This window comes from Aplysia californica, unplaced genomic scaffold (genome assembly GCF_000002075.1).
Source record: "Aplysia californica isolate F4 #8 unplaced genomic scaffold, AplCal3.0 scaffold00501, whole genome shotgun sequence".
Taxonomy (NCBI): Eukaryota; Metazoa; Mollusca; class Gastropoda; order Aplysiida; family Aplysiidae; genus Aplysia; species Aplysia californica.
Genome location: NW_004797771.1, coordinates 89,986 through 113,240, shown reverse-complemented (window position 1 = coordinate 113,240; position 23,255 = coordinate 89,986). Strand labels below are relative to the sequence as shown.

The 23,255-nt window shown below is 38.1% G+C and overlaps 1 protein-coding gene across 1 annotated transcript in view; it reads left to right on the top strand.

The window, feature by feature from the left end:
- Window positions 1–22,393, top strand: part of LOC101845948 — a gene marked incomplete in the record, with an annotated part of 30,336 nt that extends 7,943 nt beyond the window's left edge. The window contains 8 exon segments of the mRNA XM_013086759.2: window positions 783–952; window positions 2,248–2,990; window positions 3,322–3,415; window positions 4,427–4,536; window positions 8,656–8,840; window positions 12,047–12,153; window positions 14,294–14,438; window positions 19,779–22,393. Of these exon segments, the coding sequence (XP_012942213.1) occupies window positions 783–952; window positions 2,248–2,990; window positions 3,322–3,415; window positions 4,427–4,536; window positions 8,656–8,840; window positions 12,047–12,153; window positions 14,294–14,438; window positions 19,779–21,879 (3,655 nt within the window).
- Between the last annotated feature and the right edge of the window lie 862 nt (window positions 22,394–23,255).

Sequence of the window (23,255 nt, the reverse complement as noted above, 5' to 3'; positions counted from 1 at the left end):
GGGCGGTGCCACTGACTAAGTGTCTTTTTGCCATTCCCAAAGGGGGGACATTTCTCGTTCTAAAGCACAATAGAATTGTAAATGGGCTGATCCAACAATGTCATGCTCATAACTGTGACTAAACTATAACAGGGAACTGCTGCTTTTTCTTTCCTAATCCGTACTATCGTCATTTTCCTCTATTTCTTGTGTATGTTTGTCACACTCTCGTGACCCGCTATTTCCGGGTGCCTTGATAGTCGAAGCCATCATTGGTCGAAGCAGACTTTGTGTTGTTGAAACTAGAGAGGTGAGCAGAGTAAGTCTGATTCCCTGTAAGGACTTCTCTGTTGATATCCACCCCTTGGCGCTCATAAGACCTTATGCAGTTGCGAGCGCCGTAAAAACTCTAATAAAATAAAACAAAGACTGTGGGTGGCTGACGGGTGATTTGGTGTGGTTTGCTCCTTCTTTCAAATCAAACATCTATCGTCCTTACCTCTCCTCCATTTTTCGTAGCGTCAGTGGCCTAGTGGTTAGGCTATCGGACACGCAATTGTGAGATCGGGGCACGGGGGTTTGAGCCTGAGCTCGGCCCGACGTTTTGTCCTTGGGAAAGGCACTTTACTACATGAATTTCCCATTTAGCTCGGTCCTTTCGGAGATGAACGTTTAACTCGGAGATCCCGCCTCTTTAATAACCTAATAGCATAAATAGGGGCGTTAAATGTATACCATTTCACCATAAAACTCTTACAAAAACTAAACAAAAAACCCCCACTTCCTTTGGCGTTTTATTTCAGATCTCACCTGACAAAAGCCCCAGCTGGCAACAACACCCGAGGTTCTGACTCTGAGATGTTTGCAGAACTGGCGCGGCTGCTTCCCAATGCCAAAGACATGAAGCAGGACAAATTGTCTATCCTAAGACTGCTGCTGTCCTATCTCAAGTTCCGTGAAGCGCTAGACAGTGGTCAGTTCTATAGAAAAAATACTGCATAAATACATGTAGCAGTGCTTGACATTGGTCTGTTCTATTATAGTAAATAGACTGCATTAATATATGTAGAAGCGCTAGACACTCAGTTGTATAGAAAAAACACTGTATAAATGCACGTGGAAGCGCAAGACACAGGTCAGTTCTATAGAAAAAACACTGCATAAATACATGTAGAAGCAATATAGAAACTGGTCGCTGCACATGTTCTCTACAAAATGCACTGCATAAATAGGACATGTCATGTGCACTTGTCACTGATCCCATAATCCATGAGGATCGTAGGGGCGTTATATGTCAGAGAGTCTTGTCAGGTGCCTCCACTTTTCTTCAAGTTTTTTTGCGAGCCCCTGAGTTTGGGCGAATGATTTCCCTGTCCACTCCGCAATGTTATCGGTCCACCTCTTCCTTTGTCTTCCTCTCCTTCATGTTGAAAAGTGTAATTGAAACACCGGTGTTATCACAAATGGGAATCGTGAGGGTATCAATTTCCAAAGCTTGTGGACTCAAAGCGTTATTTCTGTTTGACTGGTGGTTTGTTGTTATTCTCAGTTGAATGGGAAGTCAAACATAAGTAGTCAACTAACGGCTGAACAGAAATGCAGTTACGAGTCTACAAACTCTTAAAATGAATAGCTTCACAAATTCCAGTTTCTTATAAAAATACATTTCTTAATATATTTTTTAACATTGAGCACTTCTAATGATATAATTTATGAAGTGTTCCATTGCACAACACACTGCATGACAAGTTTGGGCATTTCCAGAAAGCCACTTCCACTCCATAATCTTATCTAAAGAATTGTGAGCAGAATTTTTTTTCCTTCAAACTGCACTGTATCCCTCAATATTTACTATAATACTATAATAGAATTGCATTTTGTTCATACTTTTGTTTTCAGAGAATACTTTTTTTTCCATTTTTCTCAGTTTTGTAGTAAATGAACATAGTGTGTTTTACCATCTGACCCTTTTTTGTTTTCAAAAGACTTTTCACATTTTACTTTCTGGATTGCTTAATACTTTTTTGTTAGTTCATCAACCACTAGGCCTACCAAATTTTTTAAAATTTATTCCCAGAGAGAAACTTGTCAGTTTTCAGAGACCAGCTTTGTCAAACTTGAATTCTGTGCCTTTTTCAGTTTTAAGTTTTTGTCATTTCAGACGCAACCTAACCCTGTACTATAGTTATTTGGTTCTCTATTCTGTTAATTACATGCTATTTTTTTTCTTCCCTCCCCTGTCCCCATCCCAATTTTGTACTTTTTCAGACGAAGCAGATCTGACAGAAGCTCTGAGTAGTACTGATTCAGACGCCTTGACCTTCGAGTCTACACATGACAACTCCAGCCCAGAAAACTCCTTTAACCCTTACTTTGCTTGCCTCCACCAGCCTGATACAACGCTACTTGATAATGACGGGAGCATCCTGGGGGGACATTTAAATGGAGTTAACAACAGACTGACTCGAAACAAAATCAGCTTGCCAGAAAAAGTTGTTGAGGAGATTGAGACAACGTTTTTCTCAAAAGAGGAAGATTCTGAAGTGAAGAAGGAAAGACTGCAGCGATATAAGGAGGGGCTGGAGAGTGGTATGCTGGAGTTCCTGGGACAGCCTGAAATTAACAGAACTAGTGTAGTGTCAAGTCGGTCTTCCATCCCACTCAAAGGGAGTGTGGGGATACCAAATAACTCGAAGCCCTTGAAGAGGTCAAATATCAGAAGGTCAAAGGACAGTTCATATGGAAGTGACAACAACAGCGATCTGACAGATGATCACGATGAAAAAGACAAGGATGATGAGAGAGATGAAGACGATGAAACAGTTGACAAATCGCTTTCACTGGCAGAACAGGATTGTGCAGAAGTTGGGGTGTCCTATTTTACTTCTCCTGATATACTTGAAGGAGAGATGATGCTGGAGGCGACCGGAGGGTTTTTGATGATGCTGGACCGAAACCTTACCATCATCTATGTCTCTGAGAATGTCGACCAGTTCCTTGGCCGTTCACAGGTGAGAAGCTATTGCTCTCCATCACTCTTTTTCTCTCTCTCTCTCCTTCTCTCTCTTTCTCTCTCTCTGTCTCTGTCTCTGTCTCTGTCTCTCTCTCTCTCTCTCTCTCTCTCTCTCTCTCTCTCTCTCTCTTTCTTTCCTTTTCTTTTTTTTGTGTGTTTGTGGGGGGAGGGGGACATTCTCCAACCCTGAACTGTCCAGTTGTATTCATGTTTACAACATGTTTTTACAGGCAATTTGGTTCATAATACATCCAATATACTGAAACGGTCACAAATGATTTTAGTTCCTGTTATTATTGCTCTTATCATCCATCTCTCTCTGTCTGTAGGCTTTCTACTTTGGGCAGGCAGTCTCCGATTTCGTCCTGGACAAAGATTATCCGGAGCTCCTGAGACAGACAAGAGATGAACAGTTCCATGCAGGTTAGTGAAAGAAGACAATTAGTTCTTGTGTAAGGAAATGTGAGTTCAGTTCCAACCAGGATGGGGGTGTGGGGGGTGTTTGTCGAGTATCACCGTCAATGTGATAAATATCACACACAGGTTGGAGTAGTCCAATCACGATGTGAAAAAGTGGGTTCTTTTTTTGTTATTACCTCAACTGTGTGGATGAAGGCTCAAACATTCATGGTAAAAGAGGTAAAAAACCCATGTTTATTTTATTTGCTTGAGCGTCCAAGATTCGTATTCGGCACTCATTTCAGGGAGGATTTGAGCTACCAGCTACTGAACGCTTTGCTGAACTTGATGCGAAAAGGCCAAGTGTATCTCTTGAAGGGTTCACCTAACTCGTGTGCGTGGGTGTGTGTATGTGTAGGCCTATCATGTATGCTCGTGTGTTTGTGTGTGCCCGCTTTTTGCATGCGCATGGGGGTTTAATGCCCCTTTCTACTCGGTTAAATTACTTACGAGGTTGGACCTTCGTGTGTAATGTTCATCTCTGACAGAACCAAGCCAGGAAGGCCGAGCGTCTTAAAAGACTCCCTAAACAATCCTAGTTCAAGGACGCCCCATTCACACTCATCAAGGCCAGGGAGATGCATGTACAAACAATTATTTGAAATGCTGCAAAAGGCTGCCCCCGTGGTTTTATGCACCCCGCATAATTTAACCAAATTTGATCTTTTTTTGCATAATTTCTGATTATTTTCCCTTATCATTCTTTGTTAAAATTAACAGAATCACATAATTTCACATTTTTTGGGCTCAGTTTGCATTATTTCATATTTTTCTTGCATAAAATGACGAGGACAGAAAAGGAAAAGTGTCATGTATGTTCGTGAAGCAAGATCTAATTTGGAGAAATCAATAGGCTCACAGTTACGTTATCAATATATCTCTCTCCTCGTTCCCCTCCTTTTTCTCTCTCTCTCCTCTTTCTCTCCTCTCACCCTCTCTCTCTTTGTATAATATATTTTTTGTGGTTGTCCCCAGAAACTAACTCTGCAGCTCTTCCTCCTTGGTTCGTGAACCGGCGATTCCACCTTGCGATGCTCTATTGCTTCCAAAAGCCTGGCTCTCGCCACAAGGATGTGGGATGTACAGTAAGTAATGATGATGTAATACAATATGAAATAGTAGTATGTTGTGTAATATGAAGTAGTAATTAAAATAATTTTATGTTGTGCGTTGTGAAATAGTAATTATTATGTTGTATAATACAGTGGAGTCCACTTATAATGAGTCCTGAAATAACGAGAAGTCTGTTATAAAGACATTATTCTAAAACCTCGGTTTTTTTCCTTCTTTATCTTTGTAAATCAAATACTGCTATAGCCCAACCAGACAAAAATGTGAGTCGGTTATACCAGAATATTGCTGTTGTGCACAGCGCATAGGCCATTTATACATGAAAACCTCGCCAGTTAATAATAATAAATAGCATTTATACTGCGCATTTCCATTTCCTAAAAGATGCTCAATGCGCATTACAATGAAAAAGACATCACATCTTAAAAATTAATCGACACAAATGTGTACGTAAAACAAAGTATTATACATATAATATAAATGCATATGTGTAAAATTTTATACCAGAAAAACAGTCTCGCAGTGAGGTTGAAAATGTGTTCACTAAAAATATACAATGCAATATAAATTCACGAACAGTCAAAATACAGTTGAAACGTGAGTAACTAGAAACATTCATTAAAACATTAATTCTATACAGATAGAAAAACATTTCCACTCTCTCTCTCTCTCTCTCTCTCTCTCTCTCTCTCTCTCTCTCTCTCTCTCTCTCTCTCTCTCTGTCTGTCTGTCTCTCTCTCTCCCTCTCTCTCTCTCCCTCTCCCTCTATCTCTCTCTCTCTTTCTCTCTCCCTCTCTCGCTATCTCTCTCTTTTCTCTCTCTTTTCTCTCTCTATCTCTCTCTTTTTCTCTCTCTCATTCTCACTCGCTATTTCTTCAGTCTCACAGTCTGGCATACACATGCATATATATCACAGTACATCATTATGACAGGTATGCTTTTGTGAATAAAAAATGCTTCAGCTGATTTTTGAAAATGGAAATTGTTGGGGCAGATCTTATTTTATATGGGATTTCGTTCCATACCTGGGGACCAAAGAACAAAAAGGAACGCTCGCCGTATGTTTTGTAGTTTTCTTTTGGAGTTTTAAGAATTAGATTGTCAGAGGCTGATCTAAGGGCTCTAGGTGGATTATATAATTCCAGGAATGTTTTAAGATAAAAAGGTGCACTATCATTTATACATTTAAAACAGAGAACGGCAGTTTTGTATTTAATCCTTTCTTTTATTGGCAGCCAGTGTAGTTCTTTCAGAATTGGTGTTACGTGGGCTGATTTCTTTTGTTTCATTATCAATTTTGCTGCTTGATTTTGAAGTACTTGTAACTTTGATAGTTTTTCGGATGTCAAACCGGACAAAATAACATTACAGTAATCTAACTTTGATAAAATGAGTGTTGTTACAAGTGTCTTGGCTGCTGCTTTAGTTAAATAATTTCTTACACTGCCATATTGTCTTAAAATATCAGCAATAGGTTGTGTATACATTGTAAACAAGACAGGTCCAAGAACAGACCCCTGAGGAACACCACATCTAAGCAAAACATTATTAGAACACGTGTTTCCAACCACAACTGCTTGTGTTCGATCCTTAAAATATGACTCAAACCATCGCAGGACAGTACCCTTTATGCCAAAAGTAGTATTTAATCTCTCGAGTAAAATACCATGATCAATGGTATCGAATGCAGCCGAAAGGTCCAAAAGAGTAAGAACACATACCTTTTTTTCATCAATATATTTTAAAATATCAGTACAGACCCTAAGTAACGCTGTCTCGGTACTATGGTGTGCCTTATATGCTGACTGATAGACTTCGCTAAGATTATTTGCTTTAATATGATGTAACAGTCTATTAGATACAACTTTTTCAAGAATTTTGGAAAGGAAAGAAAGATTTGAAACTGGTCTAAAATTTTTTAAGTCCTTTTCATCAAGTCCAGATTTTTTCAAAAGGGGTCTAATATGGGCTGTCTTAAAGCAATTTGGTACTGTGCCTGTGAGGAGAGAATCATTTACAATTTGGGTGATATGTGGAAGAAGTTCATGCAAACATTTTTTTAAAAGGCTGGTGGGCATAGGGTCTAAGGCGCAACTTTTTGATGGACTATCTAATATGATCTTTTTGATTTCTTCTTCCGTTGCTGGAGTAAAATAATCGATGACTAACCCTTTAAACTGATGGTAATTTGGGGCAATTGCGCACATTTTATCGAGCTCTTGTCTGATGGAGGTGATTTTTTTTTAGAAAAAAAGTCTGAAAAACTACTACAAAGATCTCTATCGGTGCCAGGGGGTAATACAGCTCTGTTTTGGTTGCCAAGCAGTTCACTAGAGACATCAAAAAGTTCCTTACAAGTTTTAACATTTTCAAATTTTGACAAAAAGAAAGTACGCTTGGCTTTGGTAATCATTTTACTAACAGAATTCTTCATAGTAATAAATATTCCCTTATGCACTTCAAGTCGTGTTTTTCTCCATTTTCTTTCCGCTTGTCTTTTTTCTTTTTTTGCAGCCTTTATTTCTAAATTAAACCACCTACCAACAGCTCGATGAGATAATTTTCGTTTTTTAACTGGAGCATGATCATCTAAAATATTCCTCATGATGGTATTGAGGGTTTCTATATTAAAAGGGGAACTAATAGCAAGAGCATCACGAAAGTCACATTGAAACTGGTGTAAATTTATATCGTTCAGATTTCGGGAATTAACTGTTTTTATTTCTTTCCTTGGTCTTTTGATGTTCAAGTCAACAATAAGAAGATAATGATCAGTCAACAATAAGAAGATAATGATCGGAAATGTCTTTGTCCAGAACGTTTATGCCTTTCACACAGTTCTTTTCAGAGTTGAGAAACTTGTTGGTTATCAAGCGAAACAAAGAATGGGAGAGCCCATGTGTGCCAACGATGAAGGCCAGAGTGAATGAGTAGGGAGGGTGTGGCACGCGCAGACAAGCTGTTGTGAAGCAGAACGCATTGCCTGATAGTGATAGGCCAGCCTAGTCTAGATTATCTAGGCCTATCATGCCTCTCACTTCTCCGAGAGGTCACAGTGCTGTGATGGATCATGGAGCGAATGTGTGACGTGAGCAAGCAGATGCGGGAACGCACCACCGGGTGTGGTGGGGTTGGGGAAAACACAGCGGGCGAGTTAGCCTAGAGAACTTTCGTTCTGATAGCCAACGCCAAGCTGTCAACATCGCTTATGCTAGAGGAAGAAACCTGATTCAATTTTTGATCAAGTAAGACCTAGAAGTCATATTGAACAAGGCGATGATCAGAGGAGATAACAAAAAGAAATAAACAGAACACAAAACTCACAGATTAGGCCTACTTTATTATTTCCTTTGAATTTATTACTGGATCCCTTACAACGAGAATCCTGCTATAACGGACATTTTGTAGCGGTCCCCTCCCTCTCGTTATAACAGGATTCCACTGTATTAAGAAGTACTAATTTCATTGTATAATATGAAGTAGTAATAATGATGTTGTATAATATGAAATAGTAATAATTATGTTGTCTAATGTGAAATAGTTATAATTGTATTTTTTTTAAAAAGCTTTTAATGGCATTTGCAACATATTGAGGTCACATCAATGCCAAAGATTAAAGGTGTTACAAGAGAGTCATGCACAAAAAAGAAGGAGAGATAAAGACGACAGATATTTAATAGGAAAGAAAGAGCCTACCACTCCAGAGCACCCGCCAACCCCCTACATAATGGTATGAAGTCCTAATAATGATGCAGTGTATTAAGAAGCAAAATCATATACATATAATATAAAGTAGTTGTGGATGTTGCTGCTGGTGTACATGTACAGATGTTGCTTTTGTTGTTATTGTTGCCTTTCTTTGTCCACATGTTCTGTTGCTTCTTCTTATTGTTAGGCCTACTATCATTATAATCATAAACATTATCAATATCTTTCATCTAATTTACATTATTATTATTATTATTGTTATTATTATTATTATTAATATTATTATTATTATCATTATTATTATTATTATTAATATTATTATCATTAAAATGTATTATGTTTCCTATTGCAGTCATTATTATTATTATCATTATCATCATCTTTTTCTTCTTCCTCTTTTTTTCCCTCACCCGCACCCACTTTAGCTCTTTCAGTGGAATTTAAAACTTCGCCTGCGCAGGAACAAAGCCAGTGGAATAATCGAGGTGAAAGGAGCCACTGTGTTGTGCCGTCCTGTTCGAACAAATTCGATTCTGGAGATCAGGATGGACGGTAGCATGTGGCGTTGCACTATGGACCTGCACTTCAGCTATACTTACGTAGAAGAAAAGTGTGTTGGGGACTGGGGAAATTTTCATTTTTTCATTCTAAATTGATGCTGCCAAATGAAATCCCTTTCACTTTCCTTTATGACCCGATTTAAATCTTTACAATATCTCCATATTTGACAAAGTAAAGTATATTTTGGGTAATGAAATGCGCAGCGTACAAAGCTGAGAAAAACACGTTAAAAGAAAAAGGAACACAATTATTGTCCTACATATTTTGGAGAAGGAAATGATGTGGTAAATGTTTCTGAAATGGAAAATATAGAGATGAAGAGCATTCAATATGGTATTATTAATTCCATTGTCTTATTTTGTCAGGTAGAAAATTACCATAACTTGCAAACATCTGTGTGGCTAGACATTTTTTTGCTGATTTCGTATGTTATAAACAATTAGGCGAATCGAGTTACTTTTTATTGTGATATTTATTCATGCTACCTTTTCAGTTACTTTTCAGGCTACTTTTACTTTATTCCCTTTACGTTAAAGTTTCTGTTACTTGTGCAGCCAAAGTTCCCTTACTCTTCAGTAATGGCATCTTGAAATGTTCTTGAGTTCAGTTGCTTTCATTCTTGACTTAAAAATTACCTTTGGGTGACATAGTGGAAATTCAGAGAGCCTATCTGTGCTTCTTCAAAAGTGAATTAGATATGTGCATCATGTTTCACAGAGAACCACTAGTTTTTCAAAACGTTTACTAATTAGTCAGAGGGGAGGTCCATCATAAGTCTCATTAGCAACAATTATGCTTTATAGCTTTTATTAACCCGAATTTCAGTTTTCTGGGCTTTAGAAAATATTGTCAATGTTATATTAACATTTTACACCTCACGTCAGCAAACAGTCTTGTGGGTGGAGGGGGGGGGGGGGGGGGGTCTGCTGTCATAGGTCAAACCTTTCTAGTCAGGCTGGCCACCAGATAAGCACTTGCTCAGAAAGCATCAATGTCAGACCTTCATAACTTGTTTATATTTTGAGTGAAGCCAGCGCACAAACAAATCTGTCTTTATCATTTTTTGCTGCAACATCTTTGTGTTGAAGAATGAAAGCCTTTGAAATAAGATATTTTTTCTTCATCTAGCAAGCCGTTGCATTTCAGAAACCTTGCATGGATTCCAAAAAAAAAAAAATGCAGCAAGTAGAAAAATAGCTTTTAGATAGCATGCTGTGACTTTTGTCCACTAAATTGTCTCTTCTTTGCCTGTTATTTGTGCAGAAATCCAACACCGACTAGCAGTATTAGATTTTTAAAACACTTTGCTATGTTGTTAGTTCGTTATACTTTTCTGTCTCTGCTCGTGTCATGAGTGTCGAGGGAGTTATTTCACAGAAAAAGCTTAAGAAACACTGCTAGGAAAGGTATGAAATTCACAAGCCTATTCAAGTTTTAAAATAAAAATCTGAAAAAATGTTTGGTTTCCGGCTGTATCTTAGTTCATGACTCTACGTCTTCCACTACATAAACGTTGCGTACATTTCATGTGCATTATTAAGTTCTCACTCCCCACAATGACTGTGATAATAAATGTTGTATTATATCTCAACTGAAATAATTTTTGAAGCAAGCTGTTTCAACCCTGCATACCGTTCACTCAGGGCCAACCAACCCTTGCTGAGTAGGATAGGCTATTGAGTCCCAGCAGAAAGATAGAGAGGGGGAGAACATTGACAAAATAGAATACCCCACAAGCAAAAAGAACTCGCATCTTCTGCATGTAAAACTAAACAACAATAACAAGCTGAAAGTAAAATACTAGTTTAGGTATAGACCTAACCCATGTCACGCCCACCGACATGAATATGGCAGAGTGACAAGGGACATAAATATATTGAGACAAGACATTAAGTCATGAAGAGTTGACTTTCATCACTTTACAGTGCCACAGATTTAGTAAGCTGAGTGCTATTTTTTTTTCTACAAACTTCATTCTTCCAACTTTTGGGAGCTTTTGTCACAGTTGTTAAGGCTGTAGGTAAATCTTTGCTTTGAGTCTCAAATTATTACATTAATGTCCATGTTCTGTATACAGAAACTACCATTTGAAACTGATATTGATTGTGCTTTTAAAGGGTTTTAGATCTTCCTCAAAACCAAGAAAGTAAAAGTTAGTTCAAGATTTCACCTGCGCTCGCAATGTGATTGGAGATTTCTAGTCTTGCTTCTCCACTTTTCCCTTTAACCTTGACCAGTCTCTGCAGTGTAATAGTCAGTTACACTTGTTGCCTTGCATTTATATTGCCTATTTTTATCTCAGTGAGATGCTTAATGTGCATTAACTGTACAATAAAAAATAGGAAAGTTAAACATGAGAAGGGTTTTAAAAAACCCCTAGTGAAAAATATCTCACACAGTTTGACTTTGGTACACTGGATAAAAATCCACTTGGATCGGATATTCTATGATGGGATGATAGATTGAGTCGAAGCAGCCAGCCTCTTGCGTGATCAAGATTGCATCACGACAATTTTAAAAACTACAACGGAAGTACTCTTCAGCCAGACCTGAGATAGCTTTCATTTAGAAGCCTCCTGGGTTTTTTTAAGTTTAATAAGAGTTTAACAGCACTCACAACTACAGAAAGTCATATGAGTTTTTACAACAGTTACAGCTGAGCTTGGATTTATTTTATGGTTAAGTTATACAATTCATGGTTACAATTTAGTTTTGAAAACAGCAATTTATATTGTTACACTCAACAGCCTACAGTATGAATGGTGTTATTACAATGTATGTAACGCTACAGGATTGCCTTCACTGGAGTGTAAATTCTATTTGCAATTAGAGGCAGCCTCAGATTATCTTTGAAGGCTGTTTATCTACTTATACTTCTCAAAATTCTTTTTACTTAAGCATTGAAATGTTCAAGAGTTTTGTTTGGTATGTTTTCTCCTAAGTTCAATGAGCCAAAATGTCTTGACTGATATACCTCCAGTGCCTGTCTTCACACCATGCAGGCATACTGTATTGCACCAAAAGAAATGATGTGCACGATGTATGCAAGACCCTCCAGGATTTTGTCCTTGTAAACTAACTGCTTGGTCTGTAGAAATAGAAATTTGGTTCTTCTTCTTCTTCTTCTTCTTCTTCTTCTTCTTCTTCTTCTTTCTTCTTCTTTTTTTTTCTTCTTTTTTCGTTCATCTCAGCTCTGAGTTATTTCATAATTTCAAGACATTTTTTCCACACTGCACCTTTATAATCTTTCTCCAGAGTATCGTTCCTCATCGGCTATGCTCCGACTGACTTGATTGGCAAGAGGGCCCACATGTACAAGAACCCATGTGATCTGCTCACCTGTAAATCAAGTGCCAATCACTGTAAGTGAGAAACGACTGACCTGTTGGAAATCAGCACAATTCATATTGGTTTAGTTTGTGGGATGGGCTACTTCGATCGTGCCTGTAGAAGGAAGAAGAAACTGGATAAAAACTTCCTTTAAGAATTTGGTTCCACCCTTTGCCCACAAGGCAAAGCCTACCATTACTCCACAAATGCTGGTAGTTATGAGTCAGTTCTCTCAGTCATTTCAAAAGTATTAGGAAAGAAGATGCTGGTTTTCAATGAAAATGCTTTGGAGGAATGCTAATGTTTGTGTTTGTACATTCAGATTAATCATTGGGAAGAGTGTAGCTTCAGTTTGAGTAAAGAAGTACATTGACATGATAATGGCCATTAAATGCTAGAATAAAAGCAAGAAAAGCATACCGGAATAACAGAAGGAATGAAAAGAACCGGAGTATACCATTGGCACCCTCCAACCACCCACATGCCAATAGGGGAATCTAAACTCTTTAAACCCAGAGTTTTTTTCCATTGTTTCCATAAGTTTTTTTCTACAGTCACCTAAACCTGGCGCTCTGTGTCTCATTATAACCCCGAAAGCTTGCCTCCAACTTCTAAATGGCGGAAACAACTTGGTCATTACTAAAAAAATTGAATCGGGAATAGTTCCAAAAAGCAAGCAAAAACTAACGCTAAAAATGAAATGAGACAGCTGTCACTAGTATCAGACACTCCCAGCATCGGATGGGGAAGATGATTATTACTGCTGGAGGCTCGCAGCGTCCAATGGGGTTTTAAGAGTTATAATGATAATAATAATTACATTTATATGGCGCATACCCATGCTCTACAGCATGCTGTATACGTTTTACAAACATGATTACCCCAGCAGACCTTAGAATGGGAACAGAAAACTGTCTCAGCTTCCCCGGAAGCATTCAGTACAAGCGGCCTGTTAAGTGCCCAAACGCTAACAAACTGACAGCATCTTTAGCTGTTCATACAATCGTGTCCATTAGTCATTTCACAGATGGTGAGCAAAAGGGTTTTTTTTTTCTCTGAATTAGCTTTCTGTATTCACATGAATTATTGCAGAAACCCTGCATGGATTCCTTTGCCTTTTCTTTTCTGTTGTTCTTATTACTTGTAGTGCCTTAATGGAGACTTTGTTTCATAACTTGGGAGTGTAGAATCTTGTTCTTGGTATGGCACATTTTTTTCTTCACAGTGTTCACTCCAATTTTTTTAGCATGTATTCATATTTGTTACTGTTCACGCTCTGGAGTTTTTTTTTTCGTTTTGTTAAATAAACTCTTTAATCTGTTAATGAATGACAATGCATTCTCAAATTTGTTAAAGTTCGTTTTTATTCAACAATTATTCATTTCACTGCCTTGATTGTTTTTCTTACTCTCATTTATTAATGTGGAGACTTTAATTCGTTAGTATTCATTTTGCTAGCTCTTTATAACTTTGTTGTATTTGCCCTGGTTTGTTACAGTGCAATCAAATTTGTGAGAATTCACTTAGATATGATAATATTATATATTATATTTAGTGTAAAAACTCTAGTTTATTTCAGTATGCTCTCATATCTTGTCCGTTTTACTTTTTTCATTTATATTTGTGTGGCATTGTGGTGATCAGGTGCTTGTTAAGATAATGAAATCGAAGAAACCAGCATTTTTCAGCCTGTTGGGAAAAATGTCTTTATTTTTATTTTTTATTTTTTTTGGGGGGTGGGGGTTGGCTCAACATCATTTATATTATATCAATTAAAAAAAACATTTCTGGGTGGATTTTGCTGTAAAACGTTGATCAAAGGCACAAAAAATGTAAAATTGCACTTTCCGAAGACACTCAAGCTTTGGAAGTTCCCGAACTTTGGCAGCCATTTTCTCGCAAATGTTACCTATGAAATCAAATTACACTTATTTTATTCAATTGCAAATTTCTCGACTTCTATTCAAGGTAGATGGATATTTTTTCATCAAAACAAAGGCAAATTTATAAGCTTTAAAATGATACTCCTACCTCCGTAGGCCTATGCCCAGAAAATGATAAGCATCTGATTTCACCGTGTTGTGATACAAGTTGTTACAGTGGACATCCATATCTTTGGCTTGTTCCTACAAAAGTTTGTGTTTTAATGTTTGTAATATAAATTTATTACAGTGTACACCCAAGGCAAGGCAGAGTCAGGCTACTATCGGTACTTGACCCGAGATGGAGGATGGGTCTGGATGTTCACAATGATGACTATTGTCTATGACTCTCAAAAAAATCCTCAGTTCATCAACTGTGCGAACTACCTTGTCTGGTAAGTTTTCCAGTCATTTCTTATCTACTTTAACTCTTTAAGAGAATAAATTTAGAGAGTTGTGCATAAACAGATGACTTTTTCTGTGCGCGTATCAATATTTCTGGAAAGAGATACACTCAAGGAACCAACTTTTTGCAAAGCAAAAGAAGCTCAAAGCAAATTGTCATCGTCGATGGCCTAGTGGTTAGGCTCTCAGACTCGCAACCATAAGGTCATGGGTTCGAATCCCTTCAGGGACTCGACGTTGTGTCCTTGAGAAAGGCACTTTAGGCCTACATGAATTTTCCCCACTTCGCTCAGGTGAGAATGGGTACCCAGCTTTAGACAGTGAAAGATCTTGTCAGTTTGCTAGTGTTTGAGTGCTTAATCAGCTGCTCGCACTGTATGCTTCCCGGGAAGCTGAGAATGTTTCTGATCGTTCTATTGTCTGCTGGGGTAATAATATAGTGTAAAGCGCATAGAGCTTGCTGCAGAGCATGGTAATGCGCTATACAAATGCTATTTATTATTAGGGTGACCTTATTTAGGCCACACTGTGGCCTAAATAAGCTAAACCCCCCTCCCTTACCTTATTTAGGCCACACTGAGGCCCAAATAAGCTAAACCCCCCTCCCTTATCTTATTTAGGCCACATCATATGGTAGGTTTCTTGAACTAACCATGGATTCGGAAGGTCGAGATTCTAATTCTACTGATCTTTTTATTTAGTGCGGTGGATTATTTCAAAATAGAGGATGATACTAAATGATAAGTGGACCAAGGGTAAGAGTTGTGTGTCTGTGTGTGTGAGTATGTGTTTGTTTTGTGTGTGATTGTGGTGAGAGAGAGAGAGATCTAGAGAGACAGAGTAAATGCAATAGTGTGTTTGTATGTGTGTAGGTGTGTAATGTGTGAATGTTATTGTGTACATGAGTGTCTATCTCAGTTGTACGGTCCAAATGTACATTATTTTGTTGAGAATTTTACATAGAACTCAACTACAAAGCACCTTTATACAAATTCACAGAAATATTCTTTTTGTGCTTATTGAGGTGCAGTACATGGTGATTTTACCTGCAAGGATTTAATTGGACAAAATGGGCAATATCTTTATAATGCTAATACTAATGGTCATATTTAGACAAATCCTATATCATTCTCTTTTTTTCTTAACAGCTCATGGTTATTAAAGAGTAAGCAAACTAGATCAAGGTAGTAATTTCGGATTCCTAATATTATGGGCATTCTTTAAAATTGTCAACTTTTTAGCGCTTTTCTCAACATAAAACGGATTGGGTTAAAAAACAACAACAACAATGACCTTATCTTTCTTTTTCAAGGTATTGTGCATACATCTGTGTGAAACTATTATATTCTATGCTTTCAAGTACATGAAAAAAGCTAATAAAGTCAAGTAAAATGTTCTTCAGAGACATAGATCTAGTAGTAGGCCCACTGGAACATTTTATAAACCGTGAAAAGATGACCAGAAAATAACAAAATTATCTTATGATCTTCACTTGCACTTGCAATTTTTTGGACAAATTATAGTCTACCTTATTATCTTTTTTCACATTTTTCTTCACTATTCATGACAACTGGCATGTTTTTCAGTTATTATCAAGGAAGTGGATAGGCGGACCACGGGGTCTATCTAGCCCCAAAAGGATAGGTGGACCCCGGGGTCTACCTAACAAAATGCTGTTTTAGGATGTGGACCCCGGAGTCAGCGGAGTGAAATAAGTAGATCTAGGTTTAACTAAGGATCGGTGGACCCCGGCGTCAACATAGTGAAATAAGTAGATCTCAGTCTATTTTATAATAGGACTGGCGGAGCCCGTGGTCAACGTAGTGAAATTATAAGTAGATCTAGGTTTAATAAGGATTGGTGGACCCCGGGTCAACGTAGTGAAATAAGTACACGTAGATCTAGGTTTAATTTTAAAGATTGGTGGACCCTAGAGTCAACGTAGTGAAATAGGTAGGTTTAAGGTGGACCCCAGGGTCTACCTAACGAAATACTAGTTAGGTTTTAGAATAGGTGGACCATGCAGTCACCGTAGTAAAATAAGTAGGTTTAATCACGGTGTCCCGGGGGTCCACCAATCCTTAATTAAACCTTCTTATTCTTCTACGGCTATGGTGTCTCCGGGGTCCACCAATCCTTTTAAAATTAAACCTACTTATTTCACTACGATGACCCCGGGGTCCAACGATCTTTAAAGAAACCTAGAGAATCTAATTATTTCACTACGGTGACCCCGGGGTCCACCTGTCCTAAAACCTAGTATTTTGCTAGATAGACCCCGAGCCCCGGGGTCCACCTTAAACCTGCTTATTTATCACTACGTTGACCCCGGGGTCCACCAATCCTTACTTAAACCAAACCTTATTTCACTACGGTGACTCCGGTATTCACACCCTAAAACCTAGTATTCCGCTATGCAGACCCCGGAGTCCACCTATCCTCTGCAGGACTATACTATTATCAATTTGCAATTTTCATTGATTAGCATATTTTAAAAAAAAATTGAATCAGAGACTCACTGTCTAAAAAGTCCACTGTTAATGCTATTCTTATCAAAGAAAAGGCACAATTTGACTTTATGACATGTTAAAAAAAAAAGAGTTTTAAAAATATCCAGAAAATAAAATAAAATGATTATATAGATCTAGATCTAAACGTATTTTATTATGTATTATATATATACTTAAAAGTAAAAGACTGAGCAGAGGCTTACAATGCAAATTCTGTGCTCTACAAGTAGATTAGTAGAGAAAGTCTTAAGTTTGCGCAAAACAGATTTTAGAAAAAAAAGTTGGATCTAATTATTCTAATAATAGTAAAAGTGATTGTTATGGTGAGATTTGTTATTATTAACTCTAGAAATACAGATAGTTGTTGAATCTAAAATTAACTAGAACTGTACAATTCGTTTTATTTCAATTCCAAAGCCCAAAGGCATAGCAATGAGTTAGATCTAGATCTAGCAGTTGTAGGCTCTCTGGCTGCTTCTAGAATAGGCCTGCTACTACTGATTCTAGACAGGGAATCTAGATCTAGCTATCATCTGCACTATTAAAGTCAAATATATGGTAAAATAAAAACAAAACTGTGAATCCCTTTATCAGTCAGTACATCCCAATTGCCATAGTCGCACGTATTAATAGTTGAATAATTATACCGAAGCAACACGTTATCACAGTGTTCAGGGGAGAATGGGGTGCCCGGGTCGCTGACCAGTCGATTCGGTGGTTTGGCTTTTGTAGATCTATGCATTCATTTATTATTTTTTTTGGGGAAAGCCCTATTACTAGATCTATTAGTGTTGTGAAAACTTTAACCTCTACAGCTAAGGCGTCAAAGGATGTTGGAAAATAATAATACGTCCTGAAGTTTCATAACTTATACAGAATAACACAGCCAGTAGTTTTTATTTCATCGAGTTTTAAAAATGGCCTTGTAACTTGTTAGTTTTCAGAAGCAAATTTTAATAGTTCCAGTTCTACCGAATCGATTTTCACGCAAATTCAACCATTTTGATGACCTTTCTTTTCCTTTTAAAAAGATGTAGGCCTGTCGGATGTGGCAGTGCGATTAACACTAAGTTGTTTAGACCCATCAAAACACGAGGCTTCGTGGCCGATCACAAAGGTCTACGGGCTTATCGAGGCCGATTCGCCCTGCCGCGTGCACGTTCACTAAACTGCCTACTAGATAGAATCTACTACCAAAGATTCTCTACACGATCTTTGCTACTACTACTACTAGATCTACATGTACTACTACGAGACTGTACGAGGGATGTACTACTACGAGACAGTACGAGAGAGTGCCACCCAGCCAAAGATAGTGTAACTTTGACTCAGCCACGTTGTGTACACACTTTTTATACCCCAAATTTGACCCGGAAGTCCATTCGGAGGATTTGACCTTTTCACTTGACCAAAGTGTGCCAAAATGGTAGCCTAGATTTTGCCCCTCCATGAAGGAAAAATCTGGCCCTCATTCAAACTTTTGGGGTTGAGCAAAATTTTGCGTATCATGCTTTGTTCTTACAATATCATTATGATATATATATATATATATATATATATATATATATATAAGTTGTACACTGAGACAAAACTGTACTAAATGAGAAGGGTGCACCATTATGAAAGTGGAACGAACTCAGTTGCCTGAAAAGGGTGTCCCCCGGTAGTTTGAGCATGTGTGGCCTAAATAAGCTAAACCCCCCTCCCTTACCTTATTTAGGCCACACTGAGGCCCAAATAAGCTAAACCCCCCTCCCTTACCTTATTTAGGCCATATGTGGCCTAAATAAGCACTCCCTTATTATTATTATTATTATTAATTATGTGCTGAGTACAACAGCGTTTTCACTTCTTGATCAAGCTAAAATTGAGAGACTTGCTATTGTCTTATCAGCTTAGATCTATTCATGGCTTCTCTTCAGATGTATGAATTTTTACTTTAAACATCATTGTTTGATTTTAAAAACTTTATTTTCAAAAACTTATTAAATGTAATGCATTTCAAAAGAAGCTGATTCGTTATTTCATTTTTTGTAAAAAGTTAAGCGTCACATACATTTATTACAGGCATAGAGGTTCACTAATGGTACATGTACTTATTTAGTGGGAAATCAATGCTTTGTGTTATAACCACTATCATCTGATAACTGATAATATATATAATACTTATGTCAAACTAATTTCCTTTTGAAGGAGAAAAATTAGTGGGACTATTACAATTTAATGGTTCATCTGATGAGAATAGTTTTCAAAGTTTACCCCCACTGCCTTTTTGGAAAACTTAAGGTTAGTGAGAGTTGAATCGGCTTACCCCACTAATATGTCTTTGAATGTCACTCTAATCCTAAGTGGGCATCAAATGAAGTTTCTGATTCTTTCAATATGCCGTAGTTAGAGGTTGAAATACGGAATATCTTATGAATTTCTTGGAAATTAAAAAGGTCTAAAAGTTTGTTAATGTCATGAATGTTCTGAAAGTTATAAGGTTGTATACAACATCTAGTTCCTGGAAGCTACACATGTACATTTAATGAGTCTCCTCTTATCACTAGACCTTTTCCACTGTCTTAAGCAATAATAACACAATAAGAATAGCATCAGCTCTGTCTATATCTAAACATATTTTTTCTTTTCAAAACTCACGAGGATGAAATGAGAGGGCTATTCATTTTCTTCCTTGGAATGATTTGGCACATGTTAAGTTTGACCTGACACAAATAAGTCATTTGAATGGCTAGTGAAAGGGAAAGGGAGGAAAAGGAAATAATTTATACATGTCAATAACTATATTGCTCAAAATTAAACTATTTTCTGTTACAGCGAGGAAGAGGTGGAAAGAGTTCTATCTCGAGACAGGAAGTCATACGAGAGAATGAGAAGTTTGGGCTTCATGCAAGATGACACGCTGAATCCAACCACGTCAAAAACACTTGCTCACGTAGATATAATGAAACAGAAAAAAAACATGGGAAAACGAAAAACAGAAGTTTTGTCAAGGCTACCAGATCTCGTTGAAAACTCCAGTATAATGTTTCCAGTTAGCCCAAATGAAGAGACACCAACCTACCCAGCAGGTTGTGGCCCAGAACATCAGAAAAGAGTGCATGGGTTGTCTTACGATGGTATGATTCAAAAACGCAGAAAATATGATGCGATAACTCCACCCATTGCCACAACAAAAGATAGCATTTACATCTATAAGCCTGTAGAAGAGCAAACGTCAGGGTCAGATCTACCACAACAAAGTTCAAGTTCCTCTGCTTCAAAGTCACCAGACAACAATGGACTAGGGGACATTACCACTTTACAAGTTGATCAATCAGTTGAAAATTTTATCTCCAAAGATATTGGCTTAATGGACTTTCTCCTTGATTCGCCACCTTCCGAAAATGTGGATGTCTCCATGGGTTCCTCAGCCGTGACTTCAGGGTCAAGTGTTCAGAGTTCAAGTATATCATTTGAGACCAGAGATGCAAGTGACAGGTTGTTGAGCTCAGAGAGTCAGACTTCTGTCTCCAGTATGAATCTTGTCTGGTCTGATCTTCCCACAACCCTTGATTCAAAAGCCACAGAGGATAGTGCGCAGTCTTTTCAGAGTGTATTGGGAGTTGATGTTCCGGTTACTTCAGCTATAGCACATTCAGGCGTCCCATTAGGCAGCTTAGTGGAGAGCATGAGTGGGGACTCTTTTTCTTACACTTCACCCCAAGCTGAGGGAGCAGGGAATCCTGCTAATATCGATGACTCTTACTCTAATTTTGACATTCTGAAAGACAATTTGTGCATCTTCGGCAGTTTACCCGACTGTAGCGACATCTCTTCACAGTCTTTACAAGTAACGGCTTCAATACAGAGTAACTTGTCTTTCCCGTCAGTCTCAACTGCACCCAGTTCTGATAAAGTGATTTCCACATTTGACCCTACTCCATCGACCTTTCACCCTACTCCATCGACATCATTGGTTCCCTCCCTTGACTCAACTACATCAACGTTGCACCCTACCACATCACCATCCATGGACAAGGCTATTTACCCAAGTCAGAGTACACCATCACTGGACACTGATATTTCAATGCCGTACCTCAGCCAAAAAGACATAGAGGAATTGGGAAATGCTGTATCAATTGATGATCTCCTCGGTGCCTTCAATGATGAGAATACATTCCCAACATCTTTTCCAACCACATCAAGTTCTTCTTTTAACTCTAAGTACAGTGGCACCCCAAAGTACACTGGAGGAACCTCACAAGGACATCAGGACCTGGGTGCCAATTTCACATCTTATAATTCAAATACTTTTGACCCTCTTTCATTTATCAATTTTGATAATACTTCCTCTCAACCTCAAGAGAACACAAACTTGTCACACATTTCACAATCAGAGACCAGTGATTGGCCAGTGACAAGCTCAGATACAGAAGCTCAACTTGTATCGTCAAGTGGGGCTCCCTTGAACTTCGTGTCCAGCATTACATGGATTCCTGGACAGTCCAGCACCGTCAGTGAGCAGACACCTTCAGCAGGTATCATTTCCTCATTCATGATCCACAATGGTGTCTCAAGCAACACACATCCTCAACATACTGAAATTTCCGCCTCTTCAAATAATCCCACACCCACTGAAACTTTGCCTGTTCAAGACAATGTTGGGACAACGTTGACAACTTGCTCTGAAAGCTATTCAATCCAGAGCTATGGGCAAGAAAATCCTCTCCCCCAGGCAATGGGTGGGTCATCGCACTTCTGTCGTGATGGACACCAACAGCAGCTAAAGCCAAATAGTCAGCATATGTTCATCAGCAAAAGTCGCAGACTTCGAGGGTCGCAACCTAAAGGTGAACAGCACGGCATAACAATGGATTTGCCTGCTGACTTGTTAGACATTGTGCTCGACAGTATGAAAGAGACAGAGCAGCATTAAGCGAGCAGAAATGTTTTCGTTGGAGTGATGGAATGAATGGCATCAACTGTTGTGGTTATGGGGCTTTCTTTTCCTTTTCTGTGTTCAGCATTTGTTTGACAATAATTTGTATTATTTGGGAATTCCAGTGGTTTTGTGGTTAGTGAGCCCAGGCTCCGAAACAATGTTGTGATGTCTCTTTAAGTGGGTAGGCAAAATGTCTGGGCTTTTGTGATACAGTACAAAACCTATTCAGGTTAGATTAAAGTATGCCATTTGTTTTACAAGTGTATAAACACTGACAACATTTCCACATGTGCAGTTTTTTCCCTTGTTTTTAACATTGAAAAATGGAAAGAAACTGAAAGGATGATTTTTTGCACTTAAATCAGAAGTTTTTATGTCCCAGTGACTTTGACCTCCCTTTCAGCAAAGTTCAGGTCAAATGTTCTTAAATTGCTGTTGATGTACATGTAGTTGTTATTGATGAGGATGAAGTGAAATGATAGCAATGATATTGTCAATGGTGAAGTTACATGCTTTTCTTTCGTCCCATGTTTTATCTGCATCTGTGTGTTTGTCTAAATCCTTGCTGCATTATTATTGTACAGTGCAGCCTGTCTATAACGACCTTCGATATAATGACATCCTCTGTATAGCGACATGGTACCCAGATCCCAATTTTTTCCGTATATATTATTAAGTTTTGGTTGCCTCTCTATAACGACATCTCTCTATAGAGAGGCTGCACTGTAATGTAATGCATACTTTACGAAGGGTATATCTTCTCCATAAGGAAGTGTTAGTGTTACTCACTGTTACTGTTTGTATCTGATATTTTTAAAACTTTTGCGATTATGATCCTCATTTATTTATCCCTGTCCATACACCCTGGGGTCACTTTGTACCCACAGGGTTGTATTCTTCACATTTTAGAATACTTCTAGAGCGAAAATCTATTTGAAACTTTCAGTATTTCTCAAAATATTATTTTGACAGAATGCTATGCAAAGTGTACGGATCGGATTAACGAGTAAATTTCCTCTTCGAAAATGGTGGCACAGAGTTCCCCACGTCGTATGGATACGATAGTGAAACACAATGTATGGATAGGGTTAATCATGCAATAGCCCACAATCAACATAGTCAAAGTCAAAAGAGATTTTTTTTTAATCACAGTATCATAGATGTTTTCTGCCCCCATTGACACAATTTAGATCATTTAAGAGGTGGGTTGCTTTGGCCTTGCCTCTCAGGGCCAACCCATGCCAAGAGGGATACAATGTCCCAGCGCAAAGAAGATACTCAATAAATATTCGCCACCCAGAGGAATCAAACTCATGTCTTCTGCGTGCAATGACGAAGCATTCGACTGTTATGCCACAGGTGCTAACGTC